Source organism: Mesoplodon bidens (genome assembly GCF_964165515.1).
Source record: "Mesoplodon bidens genome assembly, chromosome: 11".
NCBI classification, from domain to species: Eukaryota; Metazoa; Chordata; class Mammalia; order Artiodactyla; family Ziphiidae; genus Mesoplodon; species Mesoplodon bidens.
In genome coordinates, this window is record NC_138167.1 from 89609792 (window position 1) to 89623841 (window position 14050).

Sequence of the window (14050 nt, forward strand, 5' to 3'; positions counted from 1 at the left end):
GTACCTTTACCTAAATTGGAATTTTTAGTAAATAAAATTATACGAAAATTTCAACGTATTAGAAAAGTGTATTTTTGAAGACTTTTAGGATAAGTTATATCTGTCAAATAGGCAATGAGCTATGGTGAATTCCTATACATTCATAATGTTTTAAGTTTCTTAAACATTTAAAACTGGGGTTTTATATATACTTACATATTCTCAAATTATATATGTGTGTATCTATATAGATAAAAATACATTATGAAGTTGAGCCATAAGTTTTCTTAAATGTCTAGCAATATTAAATTCAGCTTACACTATTTTATTTTTAAAGTAAATGGTCCAGAATTGTTGGTTTGTCTTTTATGCTACTACCCATGTATAATGGACTGAATCCAACCTTTGTACAAGCTGGGCAGCTTGCTATTATATTTTAAATTCCAGAGGTTAAAACTCACTTGCTATTTCTCAATAAAGTTTTGAATAGATATTTACAGGTGGGAAATTCATTTCTTCAAATGCTAGAAGACATGTTGCTATATTAGACACTGAACAATAAATAGAAACTCAGATATTTTTACCTTCTAAACATGGCAGAGTATTCAATATTGAAATATAATAACAAAGAAGCTGGTTTTTAATTGCATTTCCAGTTTATACATTGAGTATTATATCTTTGAGCCTACCAAATTTCTGATTATCTATTTTTGTAAAGTGATTAAATAAACACTTAGCATCAAAGGCATACACATAATTGTTCAGATTCATGTTGATAAGAACTGGTTTTGAATTCATATAAGTATCTGGGATTGGCCAGCATAAACCAAGATGATGGCGATGGACCTGAAAAGAAAAAAAAAAGGGTGTCAGCTTTTAGCCTGTCTTATCTTCATTCACTTACAAAGCTTTTGAGTGCCTACTATCTCCCAGGCACTATTTAAGGCTCCATGTCATCTTACCCTTTTTTTTTTATAGCTGTTCTCCTGACATATTACATATTTACTTGCTTATTGTCTATCTTCCCCATTAGAATGTAAGCTTCATGAAGGCAGAGACATTGTTTTGTTGACTCTATTTCCAGCACCTGGAAACAGGCCAGGAACATAATCAGGGGCTCCATAAAAATGTAATGAATAATAGAGTCTATTGCTGAGTGCAGAAGTTAGCCAATTGAAAAATGTGGGCGGAAGGCATTCTAACCAAAAGAAATATCATGTGATAGAATCGTGTTTTTGCTCTGGCTGCATTTAGTTAAGAACATATACAGTGTGGGTGTGTTTGGGAGATGGGGGTAAAGGGTTCTGGAAATTTTAGCAGGGGCCAGATTGTGAAAAATCTTAATGTCACCGAACACTTTTATGCAAAGAAGTAGTATTCTCATTCATTTGTGAAGCATGGACAGGACAGGGATAAGACTGAAAGATAATGCTGAGGAGGGTGATAATTCAAGCATGAATCTTGTTTTAAATTAAAATCAACAGCCAATTGGCTGGTAAGAAGTACACAGATGCAATAGATGAGAATCTGTTAGAACTGATGATTGGATGTAGGAAGTGATGGAGAGAGGGGTTAAAAATGATAGCTAAGTTTTAGGCCTCAGTGAATTGTTTGAAGTTGGGGTTGGTCCAGACTGGACTAGGGTCCAGTTTTGAACATTACAAACTAGAACCTATGTGAAATCAAACAGACAAGTCCAGGAGACAGAAAGGGCGCAAAGGGTAGAAGAATTCACTCTGTATATATTAACTGTAACCTTGGCACTCTTTTAACTCAACAAATTCTATAATCAGGTACCTTTGAGAAATGCTGCGTTAAACTAAGTTATTAGTACAGATGTCTCAGAGAACACTAATGTTCAACATGAATTTCCAAGAAGGCAATACATAGTATGCAGGGTTTTCCGGACATTTTCATCACTTTAATTCTGAAGCACATCTAGAAGAACCAACGCCCCACAGAAAAAATACATGTTGGGAAACACAACTTTATCATATAAAGATGGTGGCATGTGAGATGAAGAAATTAAATTACTACATATCAGAATTACTGCAATTTGTAGAGCATTTTAGTGCCACTTCTACTTTAAGAACATAAAATGACATAATCCCACTAATTATTTTCTGCCATTACCTTGATTAAACAGCCATCACTGCAGTGCCACACTATTCCTTCAATTTTACCCTCTCTGCAACCTTCAAACCAGGACAACAGATCATTGTGCTTCAAAGTAGGTAGATTTCTTATTTGAAATGCTCCATGTGGTATAAGAAGATGTAATGGATGCTTCTTGCTTCCTAACCCTAAAATTGTAAAACTTTGCCATTAGCCACACAGAAGTTTCAAAAAGAATGAGGAAATTTCTCCCTCCAAATTAAAAAAAGCCTCTAAAACACTGAGGAATAAATTTACCAAAAAGTTTGATTCCTTGAAGAGACAAGTGCCCTCACTCAAAAGTTGGCACCTTATCCCATTAAATCTAAATTCCACCTTCGTGTGCTCTATACGAGGAATTGGCAAACTATGACCTTCGACCAAACCCAGCCAGGTGCCTGTTTTTGTAAATTGTTTCAATGGAACACAGCCAACCCATTCATTTAAGTACTCTCTATGGCCTGTTTCAGAGATATGGCCCCAAAACCCTAAATATTTACTGTCTGGCCTTTTACAGAAAAGTCCCCCAACTGCTGCTCTACACCGTTAGCCACATTCAACTATCATTCAGTATTTACCAAACAGCCACGCTGTATCTGATACCTTGTATAATTACTGTCTTAGATTCTTTTCACCTGCCAATCAGTCTGCTTCTGATCTCTATATAGGATTTTGCTATTCCAGTTTTAATGACCTTGGCTCTGTCTTCATCCCTGGGTTAACAATACTCCATAGTGCCCTCAGGACTTGTACTCAAATCATCATGGTGTATATTCTAATGCTTGATATGCTATTCATTGCTAATTCTTTTATTTACTTTACTCCTAGCTGTTAATTAATGCTAAACGAATTACCTAGCCATGAAAAGCAACCTAAGTGCCCATCAATAGATGAATGGATAAAGATATGGGCTGTGTGTACACACACACACACACACACACACACACACACAGAGAGAGAGAGAGAGAAAATGGAATATTACTCAGCCATAAAAAGAATGAAATCCTGCCAATTGTAACAACATGGATAGACCTAAAGGATATTATGCTAAATGAAAGAAGAGAAAGACAAATACTGTATGATTTCACTTATATATGGAATCTAAAAACCACAAGAAATAACTCAAGTTTATTAGTCATTTCTTTAGTGTGTATTTTTTTTCAGTTGAACCTAGGAAGTCTTCTTTAAAAATGACTACTGTAACTAAACAATAAAAAGGCTTTACTCACCATATGGGTTTCCATTAATATTGGTTCCTATAAGCTCCAGTGTTTGTTCTAACAGATCTGAGAGTGGCACTGCACTAATTTCCAAAAGACCAGGATCATCAGAATGATGCCTCAGTACCAGGGCGATTTCAAAGTCATAATTTACTACAGAGGAATGCCAGCAATACTGTTTGTTGTTTTTCTCCACTGGTACCCAACCTATCATTTAAAGAAAGAAGTGTTTTTTATTGCACTGCTTTTCTTTGGATTAAGACCTAAGGTAATTTTAATTTTTGTTGCAAATTTTCTGTATTTTCTGGATGTTCTATCACACACAGGTATCACGTTTAACATCAGTGGAAAAGTTAGCAGTTTTACTACTTTGTAAATCATAATCTTTTTCTTTAATCGTAAGGTCTCATCCTTGATTCTGCTGAGAATTAACCTGTTTGATTATTCACTTCAGAGCACTCAGCATTCTTTTAATAGAAAATTCACATTTTCAATAAGAACTGAGCACCATTCTAAGACACAGCACCAAAACCTTTTTTTTTAATTAAGTTTTCTCTCTACCTTCTCTCCAGTTTCAGGGACAATAGACAGATGCAAGTGTTCCGCAATTTACTGTATTGTTCCAGTAGTTATTGAACAATTTATTGATTCTACATTTATTGAATGTTACTGCTATTCCCTTCCTAACTACTGATGGCAGATTAGGCTTCTTTGTTGTGGAGAATTCCTTACCAAAAAAAAAAAAAAAAGACAAACTAGGGTATAAACACTATTATGACCATCACATCTTTGGCATTCATTATTCACCCAGATTACTGGAATAACCTCTTTGCTGACCTACTATCTCCAATTCCCCACCCCTTGTAATTCTATTTCAAGAATTTAAATTTAGTTCTGCTGTAGCTCTGCTTAATAATCATCTTCAGGATAAACTTCAAACTTCTTCAGAAGGAATATAAACCCCTTTAAGATCTGAGCCCATTCCACATCTCCAGCCTCTACTTTTATAGCTTCAAGTGTCATACACTCCATTAACATTCCAGCCACAATAAGGTGTTATTTAAAATTTCTCCAAGACTCCATGATCTCTTCCCTTCATGGGAGTTTGCCTAAGCTGACCTTCTCCCTTCCCTGCCAACTAACTTCCTGGTTCTTAAGCTTCAGTTTCAATGTCCACTCTCCTTAGAAGCCTCCTCTAACCACCACAGGTTGAACTAGGAGTTCTTCCTCTTTTCTACAACTGGACCCTGTGTATTATTTCCTTTTAGTTCTTAAATCATACTATTATTGGTAGATTTTTCCTATTGTCTAAAAGATCATCAAGGATAAAGGTTATGATCCTCCTCACTTTTGTATTACTAGAATCAAAGAGTACTTTGCACATTATAGGTTCTTTTAATCTGGAGTTATCCTTCTACTCAGCACACTTTTGCAAAATTTTCCCATCTCCAGAAAAACTACTGTGAGATACCTATTTTCACTTCCCTTTGAGAGAGTCTTCTAGGATCTTTGCAAAAAATATATACATATTGTTATCCCCAGTCTAAAAAGTAAAAGGCTTAATATCTCATTTCAGATTAGAACATACCGTCATCCTGACAACACTTCAAGGCTATTCCCACACTCAATGCTTCATTAATCTTCACAGACTACAGGTAGTACATTGTCCACCTGAGAAAAGATTCTAAACTTGAGAGGACGTTCTTGATATGAAACATCTTTGGTATCGTTAAACTTAAATTAGACTTAGAAAATTTGTGCTATACAGATAAATACCATGAAGAACCATATTAAAATTAAGTTCTGTAATTTCCAATTGAATGTATAATAATACCAGGAATGTGTCCATTTTCATCAGGCATTGGATTCCCATTTAATTGTTCTATTTCCTTCGCTGGTATCCAGCACTCCGGAACAGGTTTGAAGTCCTCCTCAACGTTCCAAAAAAATTCTAAAAGAGTTAAATAATCTTATGTGTGGTGATACTTTAAAAAAATATATATAACACTGAACAAATTCACAGTGGGAACAGCTAATGAACCCCATAATGTCAGGTATCATATAATTAGTCTCCATTCACTACCACCACAATGTGACTACTTTTCAGGGTTAAGGTACTAACACTTTAAATTTTCAATTTTGAACCCACCACTATCTGTAACAGTAGTAACAGTCTAACTAAAGCAACCAATGTTCCAGCATGTGTGTGATTTATGGTAAATTTTTAATGCACTATGAATATAAATATATAAAGATTATATGTATGAATGAGTGGATATATAACAATAAATGTATATATCTACTTATATAATATTTAGAGGTATCTACTGTAATAATTAAAAATATTAATAATCCTTTGAGATTTGTGCCTGACTTATAAAATTACCCATTTGTCTCTTAGGTAGATAAAACCAAAGTGTCACTCATTATATATATATATATGTGTGTGTGTGTGTGTGTGTGTGTGTGTGTGTGTGTGTGTGTGTGTACACACACACAATAATTTGTATGTTTTAATAAAATGGACATGCTACAATGAAGAGTCACAGAAGTGTTAGGAAAATCTTTTGAAATATTTTTCAAGAATATGCTTTTACATATAAAGATATTCAATTATAATTTTTCTTTTCCCAAAGTGCTTAAATTATAAAGAAGCATCTAATATATAGACCACCATAGCAAGAAATAAGCCAAAAATTTCAACTTAAATCATGAAAAGCTTAAAAAAAAAAAAAAAAGGACCCACTAACCTTTCGAGTTTTGTTTTGAATGTAGAAAATTTTTAAACCTTTTCTCAGCTAGTTTGTTAGGTTTTCTGTCTAGCCGAGCCCAAAGGTATGGCTGACCTAAAAAATAATGAAAGGAAAAAAAAGTTTAAGAGGCAAACAATAAAATCTATCTTGAAAGACATTTCCGTATAAAATTTTTCAATAAACAGGAGTCATCTCCTCTAAGAGAAGCAACCCGGAAGACAAAGGGAAATATGCAGTATAACAGACATCCTACCTAACAGTACCTGATGTATAAGACTTTTGGTTAAAGAGTGATGGGGATGAGATAAAAAGCAAATGTGACTCTTTCATTAAGGACATTCCGTAGCCATATTTTAGTAGAAACTAGCAAGTGTGAGAAACCGAGGCTACCTCTATACTAAATGGAAACATAACCAGAAAATTGTATTCACACTTTCCCTGAAACCAAACTATGTACTATGAGGGTTAATTCCCAAAAATGTGGAGTGAGGCTAAACTGTTTTGCATGGCTCTGACCCCTGGGGTCAAGGCAGGGAACACTGATTAATAGCAAGGCTTTACAGTCAGGGATCTGAGAAGTTTCAGGGCGGGTGCCAGCACTCTTTATTGACAACGGTGAGGCTAATGAGTTGCACCTGGTCTCAGTGAGACTCCTGGAGGGCTGATGCTCAGGCTGGTTACTTAGCAGGAAGATGCCTTCATGAGCAGCAAAATATAAAAATCCCCAGCTGAGACTCCATTTCAGATTCCCGGTTTCTGAGGTGTTCTCTGCCTATATCAGTGGTAGTCCCTGCTTTAAGAAAGTGTGTCCTGCCTGGATTTGTCAGGAAGGTGGGGGAGGAGTCGGGGCGGGGGACCATAGTAGCTTTCACCTGGTCTCACCAGATGCTTTGCTGTGAGAGAGTCTTTGGTTGTGATGCGCATCCTTTTAATGCCTTTGCTGCACTGCCTATCCTTTACCTGTAATAAACTGTGAATTGGCAAGCACTGTCACTCTGGGTTCTGTAAGTTTTCTTTAGCAATCCAATCTTGTTTAACTGCCACCATTATACATGATTACACATATGATGCACACTGAAGTTTCTTAATATGTCTAAAAAAATCTTTTAGTTTCTCCAAGTATATAAATCAGAGATTTATCTTAAAAATTATTGATTAAAGTTTGGTTTAGGTACTATATATTACTCGTTAGCTATACCAATAAATAATATGAAGAACCAGATTAAAACTACATTGTCGGGCTTCCCTGGTGGCGCAGTGGTTGGGAGTCTGCCTGCCGATGCAGGGGACGCGGGTTCGTGCCCCGGTCCGGGAAGATCCCACGTGCCGCGGAGTGGCTGGGCCCGTGAGCCATGGCCGCTGGGCCTGCGCGTCCGGAGCCTGTGCTCCGCAACGGGAGAGGCCGCAGCAGTGAGAGGCCCGCGTACCGCAAAAAAAAAAAAAACAAAAACCTACATTGTCACTTCTGTTGAATGGACCTTTTGTTCTTTTCACAATAAACATAAAAGAATGCATTGCACTCACACCCATTAAGATGGCTACTATCAAAAAAATAGGAAAAAGCAAGTGTTGGTGAGGATATGGAGGAGCTGGAACCCTTCTGAAGTCCTGCTAGGAATGTAAATAGTGCAGTTGCTACAGAAAACAGTATGACAGTTCCTCAAAAAATTTTAAAAAGAATTAGTATATGATCCAGCAATTCCATTTTTTGATCCATACCCCAAAGAATTGAAAGCAGGGACTCAGATATTTGTACACCATGTTCATAGCAGCACTGCTCCCAACAGCCAATAGATGGAAGCACCCCAAGTACACACTGATGGATGAATGGTACATACACACTATTATGTAGTATATACAAACTTGTGGTATATACATACAATGACATATTATTCATCCTTTTAAAAAGGAAGGAAATTCTGACAGGTACTACAACATGGATGATTCTTGAGGACAATATGCTAAGTGAAATAAGCCAGTCACAAAAAGCCAAATACTTTTAAGACTCCACTTATATGAGTTACCTAGAGTAGTCAAAATCCTAGAGACAAAGTAGAATGGTGTCTGGAAGAAGGTGGGGATGCTGAGTTGTTTGATGGGTAGGAAGTTTCAGTTTTGCAAGAGGAACAGAGTTCTGGAGATGGATGTGTTGATAGCACAACGGTGAGAACCGTACACACCACTCAACTGTACACGGAAAAATGGTTAACATGGTAAATTGTATGTCGTATGTACTGTGTCACAATGAAACGTGAAAAAAGACGCACTTCACAAGAGACTTCCTGATATAAAGAATGTGCCCAATATGCATTTAACTGTTCTATTTCTCTTGCTGGAATTGAGAGGTAATTTCACTATCCAGAAAAAAATCATAAAGATTACTTCTCTTTTTTCAATGCATTTGTTTTCCTTAACATAGCTGACAATTTCTATTTGAGTTTAAAGTACATTAAAATGAAATAAATTAGAGACATTGCCAATAGTAATGAAAACAATGGAAACAGCACTGGGACCAGGGGAGTAAGAACAAGCTTTAGGGTCAGATAAACCCTATTACCAGTTGAGCCTTCATGAATTATATGGTCTCGAACAAATTATTTATGTTCTCTGAGCTTCAGTTTCCGTTTCTGTGAAATGGAGAGGCTTATTGTGCAAATTAGAGATAACACATAAAAAGCATTTATCATACTGTCTGGCCCTTAATGGGTATTAGGTAAATATTAGTTATCTTTCCTTCTTCTCCCAAGAGAAAGATACAATGATATAATAAATAAGTATAATATACCAATTGTGATTTTATTATTTCCCTATTATACTTGGGTTTCCAAGGGTTTATGAAGAGCAATGCCCCATTTCAGATATATACAGTTTAAGTGACTAAGAAAAATAAGTAATATTTGTGGTACAGTTGTATATTACCTTTGTAGGTAGTAACATAACAACACGTTCCATCCACTTTTTCTGTTGGAATGGCACTGTGTATATCTGCATCTAATGCCTTGTGACTTATCGTTTCAGTTGCCAAAACTTTAAATGGCTTAAAAAAGAGAAAGAGAAAACTGGTTTAAGATAAACAGCCTCTAGGCCTTCGCACACACTCTTACCTGGAAGTTCTTAATTTCACTAGTTCTACGGGATGATCACCAGTTTATCCTTCAACATATTTCTCCTGTGAAGTTCTTACAAATCACCCACTCCCCTTCTATGTTATCATCGCAATACATGTTTTTCCACACAGATTTGTAATCAGAGTCGACTTGAACAACACAGGTTTGAACTGCATGAGACCACTTATATGCAGATTTTTTTTTCAACAGTAAACACTGCAGTACTACACATTCAAGGCTGGTTGAATCCTGGACGCAGAACCCTGGTTATGGAGGAAACTCGAATATGAGGGCCAACCACAAGTTATACTCGGATTTTCCACTGCTGTAGGATCCAAGCCCCTAACCCTTGCATTGCTCATGGGTCAACTGTATTCACATGTTTCTTTATCCACCATAATAAGCTTGACAACAGGAACCATGTCCTATGCAGAGCTGCATCCCTAGCACAGGTGTTAGGTGTGTTCAGTCATTTACTTGACAATTATTTGCTAAATGCCTCCTATGGGTTAGGTATCCTCCTCAGCACTGGGATAGAGGTGAACAAAAAAGGACCTGCCTTTGGTGGAAGGTTCATTTTAAGGAGGGAGACGATAACAGCAACAAAATGTATAGTACAGTGTTAGCTACGATAAGTGCTGAGGAGAAAAACAAATGGGGACCCTTTCAGCTTTATCAGTAGTAAACTGTTTGCATATTTAACTTATGGTTTTTCTACTGTCAGGAAGACAAGCCAGAAGAGTATCAAGAATGGAGGAAAAGACAGTTCCTAGGATTCCTACCAACTTTTTATCTGTAATTTATTTTCATTTATGAGCAACGACTATGCCACTGTTTTATAGTCTAAATTATCTGAAGTAATACTCACCTTACAAAATGTGAAAAAACACTGTACAATATAAACATACTGGTGTGATAGGCTTAAGACTAATAAATGAAGTACTGTTTCAGAGTCTGGCAAACTTAGGAAATGAGCCCCATTCTGGTACTGATTCAGTATTTTGAAGATAAAACTGAATGGTTAGGGATTTATCAGTAACTTATAACATCGGTATCAGAGGAGATCAATTTAACCTGTGGCGGTAGGACCAAGGTTTGGCCCAATGGGTGTGTGTGTGTGTGTGTGTGTGTGTGTGTGTGGGTGTGTGTGTGGGTGTGGGTGTGGGTGTGTGTTTTTAAATTTATCAAAGATTCTAGGGAGGAGATGACTTTATGGAGTTCTTGATGAGGACACGTATCCCTTCCATAAGAATGAATTACCTACCACTCCATGCTACTGACATGTCCAAAGGACAGCATACGATACCAAGGGGTACGCAAAGTTCTCCTTCCCTGTCACTTCAGTCTTTAAACTCTGACTGGAAACAGAAGGCATGTGTGTATAAAAAGTAATAGCTAGTATCAGCTGAGTGGTCCTCTACAATTTCTTGGTAGGGGAAATCACTAGGATAAGTAAGCTGATGGAAGATTTCATAGAGAAGTTCTGATTCCAAATTTTTTAAGTCCTTGAAGTGATCCAGGCAGAGTGCATAGCCTGAGCATAGAGACAGGATTGTGCTTGCTATGTTCACAGGATGAAACAGACTTTGCTAGAACAGATATGTCACTTTAAGTAGGCACCTCTGTTACAAAGGCACATGGCATTTTTCACTACACTGAGCTCAGGCACCTCACTGTGGGCCCAACAGGCACTTTACGACGGGGCCTGATGAATGAGAATCCTTGAATTGCAGTTAAGAATTTGAATGCTATGCTATAAACAACACTATAAGCTATACTTGAGTGCAGAGGGACAAGAGAAGGGGCTTATTTTCCTGGTGGAGTGTGCTTTTACACACTACTCCCCTCCCACCCGCAACATACAAAGTTGAGAATCACAGCTAGAGCGAACCACTATTCAGGATGCCATTGTTTGATATGAATTAAGTTGGTTAGGGCTTAAATAATAAAAGCTTGACAACTACTGCTACAGACATTTAGTAGTAACTGCGGGGTTTTGACTAGGAAAGAATGATGATGATCATTCTCAGCGGCAAGAAAGAACAATTTAGTGCAACAAGGGCGTAAAACATTAAGAACTATAATAGCCGTGGCAGTGAGATGTTATACGGTATAAAGCATCAAGGTAAACGGAAAACTGGCATGAAATGACGCCAGGGTTTATCCAGTGCCTACCATGTGTCAGGTCCTAAAAACTGGGACTAGAAATAACACAGCAGTCTTGGCCTTAAAAGTCTTTTAGCCTGGGAGACAAGAACGCCAGTGTGAACGATATTAACGGGAAGTGGAGGTGGAGTCAAATGCACATGCTGATTTTGTATGATGAGTTGAAGCACCCAACCGATAAGTGGTGATTTTGCTATCAAGGACTTCACTATATATTAAAGAGTCATCCTGATATAGGATCATTCACCAGTATTTATTAAGGGCCCTCTCCACGTGTAAAACACGTTGGTGCGAGAATAGAAAACCTTGAGATGGAAACACCAAAATTAGAATCAAGTAGTTAATTACTGGTAACAATACACGAGGTCTGATCTTTAGTGACCTATTTAGGTTAGTTGTCAACACTGTCATCGGTTCTCAGGTTTGAACAGGTGAAGCAAGTCTTCTAAAATCTCCACTTTGACACCACACTCGTGAAAAGTAGGAAAGCTTGTTTTGCGGTGACTATACGACTACTTAAGGGATTTTCCTCAAAAGGTGGTAACCTAAGAAGGAACATTATTTAAGATGCGGGTTTTCAATTTCCATGCGATAGCAAGTTTGAATCGCCGGATCAGAAAAATTCTCCCGCAGATTCCCTCCCTTGCAACTAAGAAGGTACAAGAACCTGGAGCTCGGGGCGTAGAAGACCCGTGCCCTAACCGCCCCAGCGAAACCTGCAAACCGCTCCCGCCCCCGGTCTGCAGGGCGGCTCCACCGCGCCTGGGAGCCCTCTCCGGGTTCAAACGCAGCCCGCGCCGCGGGAAGCAGCCCACCCGCGGCCGCCCCGCGGGCCCCGCGCTCCTCGGTACCTGATGCTCCCTTTTGGTGGAAGGCTCCTCTTTCACCTCCGTCACAAACACACACGGCATTTTCCGCTGCACCGAGCCCAGGCGCCTCATGGTGAGTCCACAGGCAGTGCGAGTGGTAAGCGCGCTTACGAACAGCGCCGGGTCCGTACCAGGACAACCACCACAGCAGTCAGTCGCGTTGCTCAATCCACGCACGTTCCGCGCGCTGGCCCAACGGCCACGCTCCCGCGTTCCCCGGCACCGAGGTGGGCCGGGACGCACGCCCGGAAGCGTCCTCCTGGCCGCGGAGCGTTCTGGGAGTTGTAGTGCGGAAGCCAAGGTACCTCTGTGTGTGCTCTCGCGAGCGTCCCTCAGGGTTGTGATGACGTTGAAAACACAGAGATCCGTTTCTGGTGTGTGTGTATTAGTAGCCGATGATATTTATGAAAATTAAATGCTATCAAGTGATAAGTAATGTGTCAATTTAGGTGGCGATTTAACACCATTTTGATGAAACCGATTTGCCTGTTCCCTTTAATATGTTCCTGGGAGAAGCACTGTAGGAGCTTAGAAATATCCGGAGACATCTCAAGGCGTAATGAAAAGTAATTTCCCTGGAAAAATGTTAGAAAACGCTACAATTAAAACATCTAGGACATGGCCTTCCCTGGTGGCGCAGTGGTTGAGAGTCCGCCTGCCGATGCAGGGAACACGGGTTCGTGCCCCGGTCCGGGAAGATCCCATCATGCCGCGGAGCGGTTAGGCCCGTGAGCCATGGCCGCTGAGCCTGCGCGCCCGGAGCCTGTGCTCCGCAACGGGAGAGGCCACAACAGTGAGAGGCCCGCGTACCGCAAAAAAAAAAAAAAAAAAAAAAAAACCTAGGACCCTCCCCAAAAAGAAAAATTACCGTTTGTATTACGCCTCATTGTGCAGCATAATACGGTCAAAATTGGTTCTGGTGTCTTTTCCAGAGTGAATGCAAAGTGTAACCTTAGACCAATCCAAAACCACACGAATACCAACAACCAGCTTTCAATCTCCATCTTTCATTGGAATCTCATTTACTTTAGTAAGTATGAGCTACAACAGAGTCTGAATGGCTTGAGTACTTGTCGTCAATCAACTGCAGAGGTAAAAACAGCTTTGACTTATTGCTCAAAAGAACTTTGGAGGATAAGTAATGACAGTCAATGACTGAATAAAAATTAATAAATATTAAATACTTAGTAGCCTTTCTATCTCATTGAAGCTAGTAGTCCCTAGTAGGGGAGTTTTGATTACTGCCATCTTTTATGTGTCTGGACAATGCCCAGGTCTCATTCCTATAATTGTCTTATCTGCAGGTATCAGACTGCCCAGCAGTTTCCTGATTTAGCCCTCAGAAAATTAAACGACTATATCTCACTTGGAATTATCCATGTATAAGGAAATTCCCAAAGAATAAAGTAACCCTCCAAAAAATTCACTGGTTTTTGATTGCTGGATTCAGAGGGGAGGGATGAAAGAGATTTGCTGTATAAAAGTATTTACTTTCTCTTCTGCTATCTTTGATTTTCTCAAAGGAAAAATAAATTAAATAAATAAATAAGGGGGTTGGGGGAGAAAACACCTGATGTGAGATCCTGGGACCAGAAACGTCTTAGTATTTTGTAGTCAAAAACCAGTGACTTTGTTCCTCCAGAAGAATCCTAAAAAGCAGCTTGTTTCATTGGTCTCAAGGAGACAACAATTAAATAACCGTCACAACTCTCAGCTGTCATTTCCGAAACTGCCACGGAGTCTTTTAGTTCCAACACTCTATCATTTCTGAGAAAGGATCATCTTCCAAAACATTCCACTTG

The 14050-nt window shown here is 38.8% G+C and overlaps 1 protein-coding gene across 1 annotated transcript; it reads right to left on the reverse strand.

Annotated features, from left to right (window-relative positions):
• Positions 1–636: 636 nt before the first annotated feature.
• RLIG1 (RNA 5'-phosphate and 3'-OH ligase 1) lies at positions 637–12502 on the reverse strand (the record flags this gene model as incomplete). Its single annotated transcript, XM_081248285.1, has 7 exons — positions 12231–12502; positions 9026–9143; positions 6104–6199; positions 5188–5304; positions 3363–3560; positions 2113–2282; positions 637–825 (listed from the first exon to the last, which is right to left on the reverse strand). The coding sequence occupies exons 1-7, from the start codon at positions 12318–12320 to the stop codon at positions 637–639; spliced, it is 978 nt and encodes a 325-aa protein (XP_081104411.1). The 5' UTR covers positions 12321–12502.
• Positions 12503–14050: the final 1548 nt, after the last annotated feature.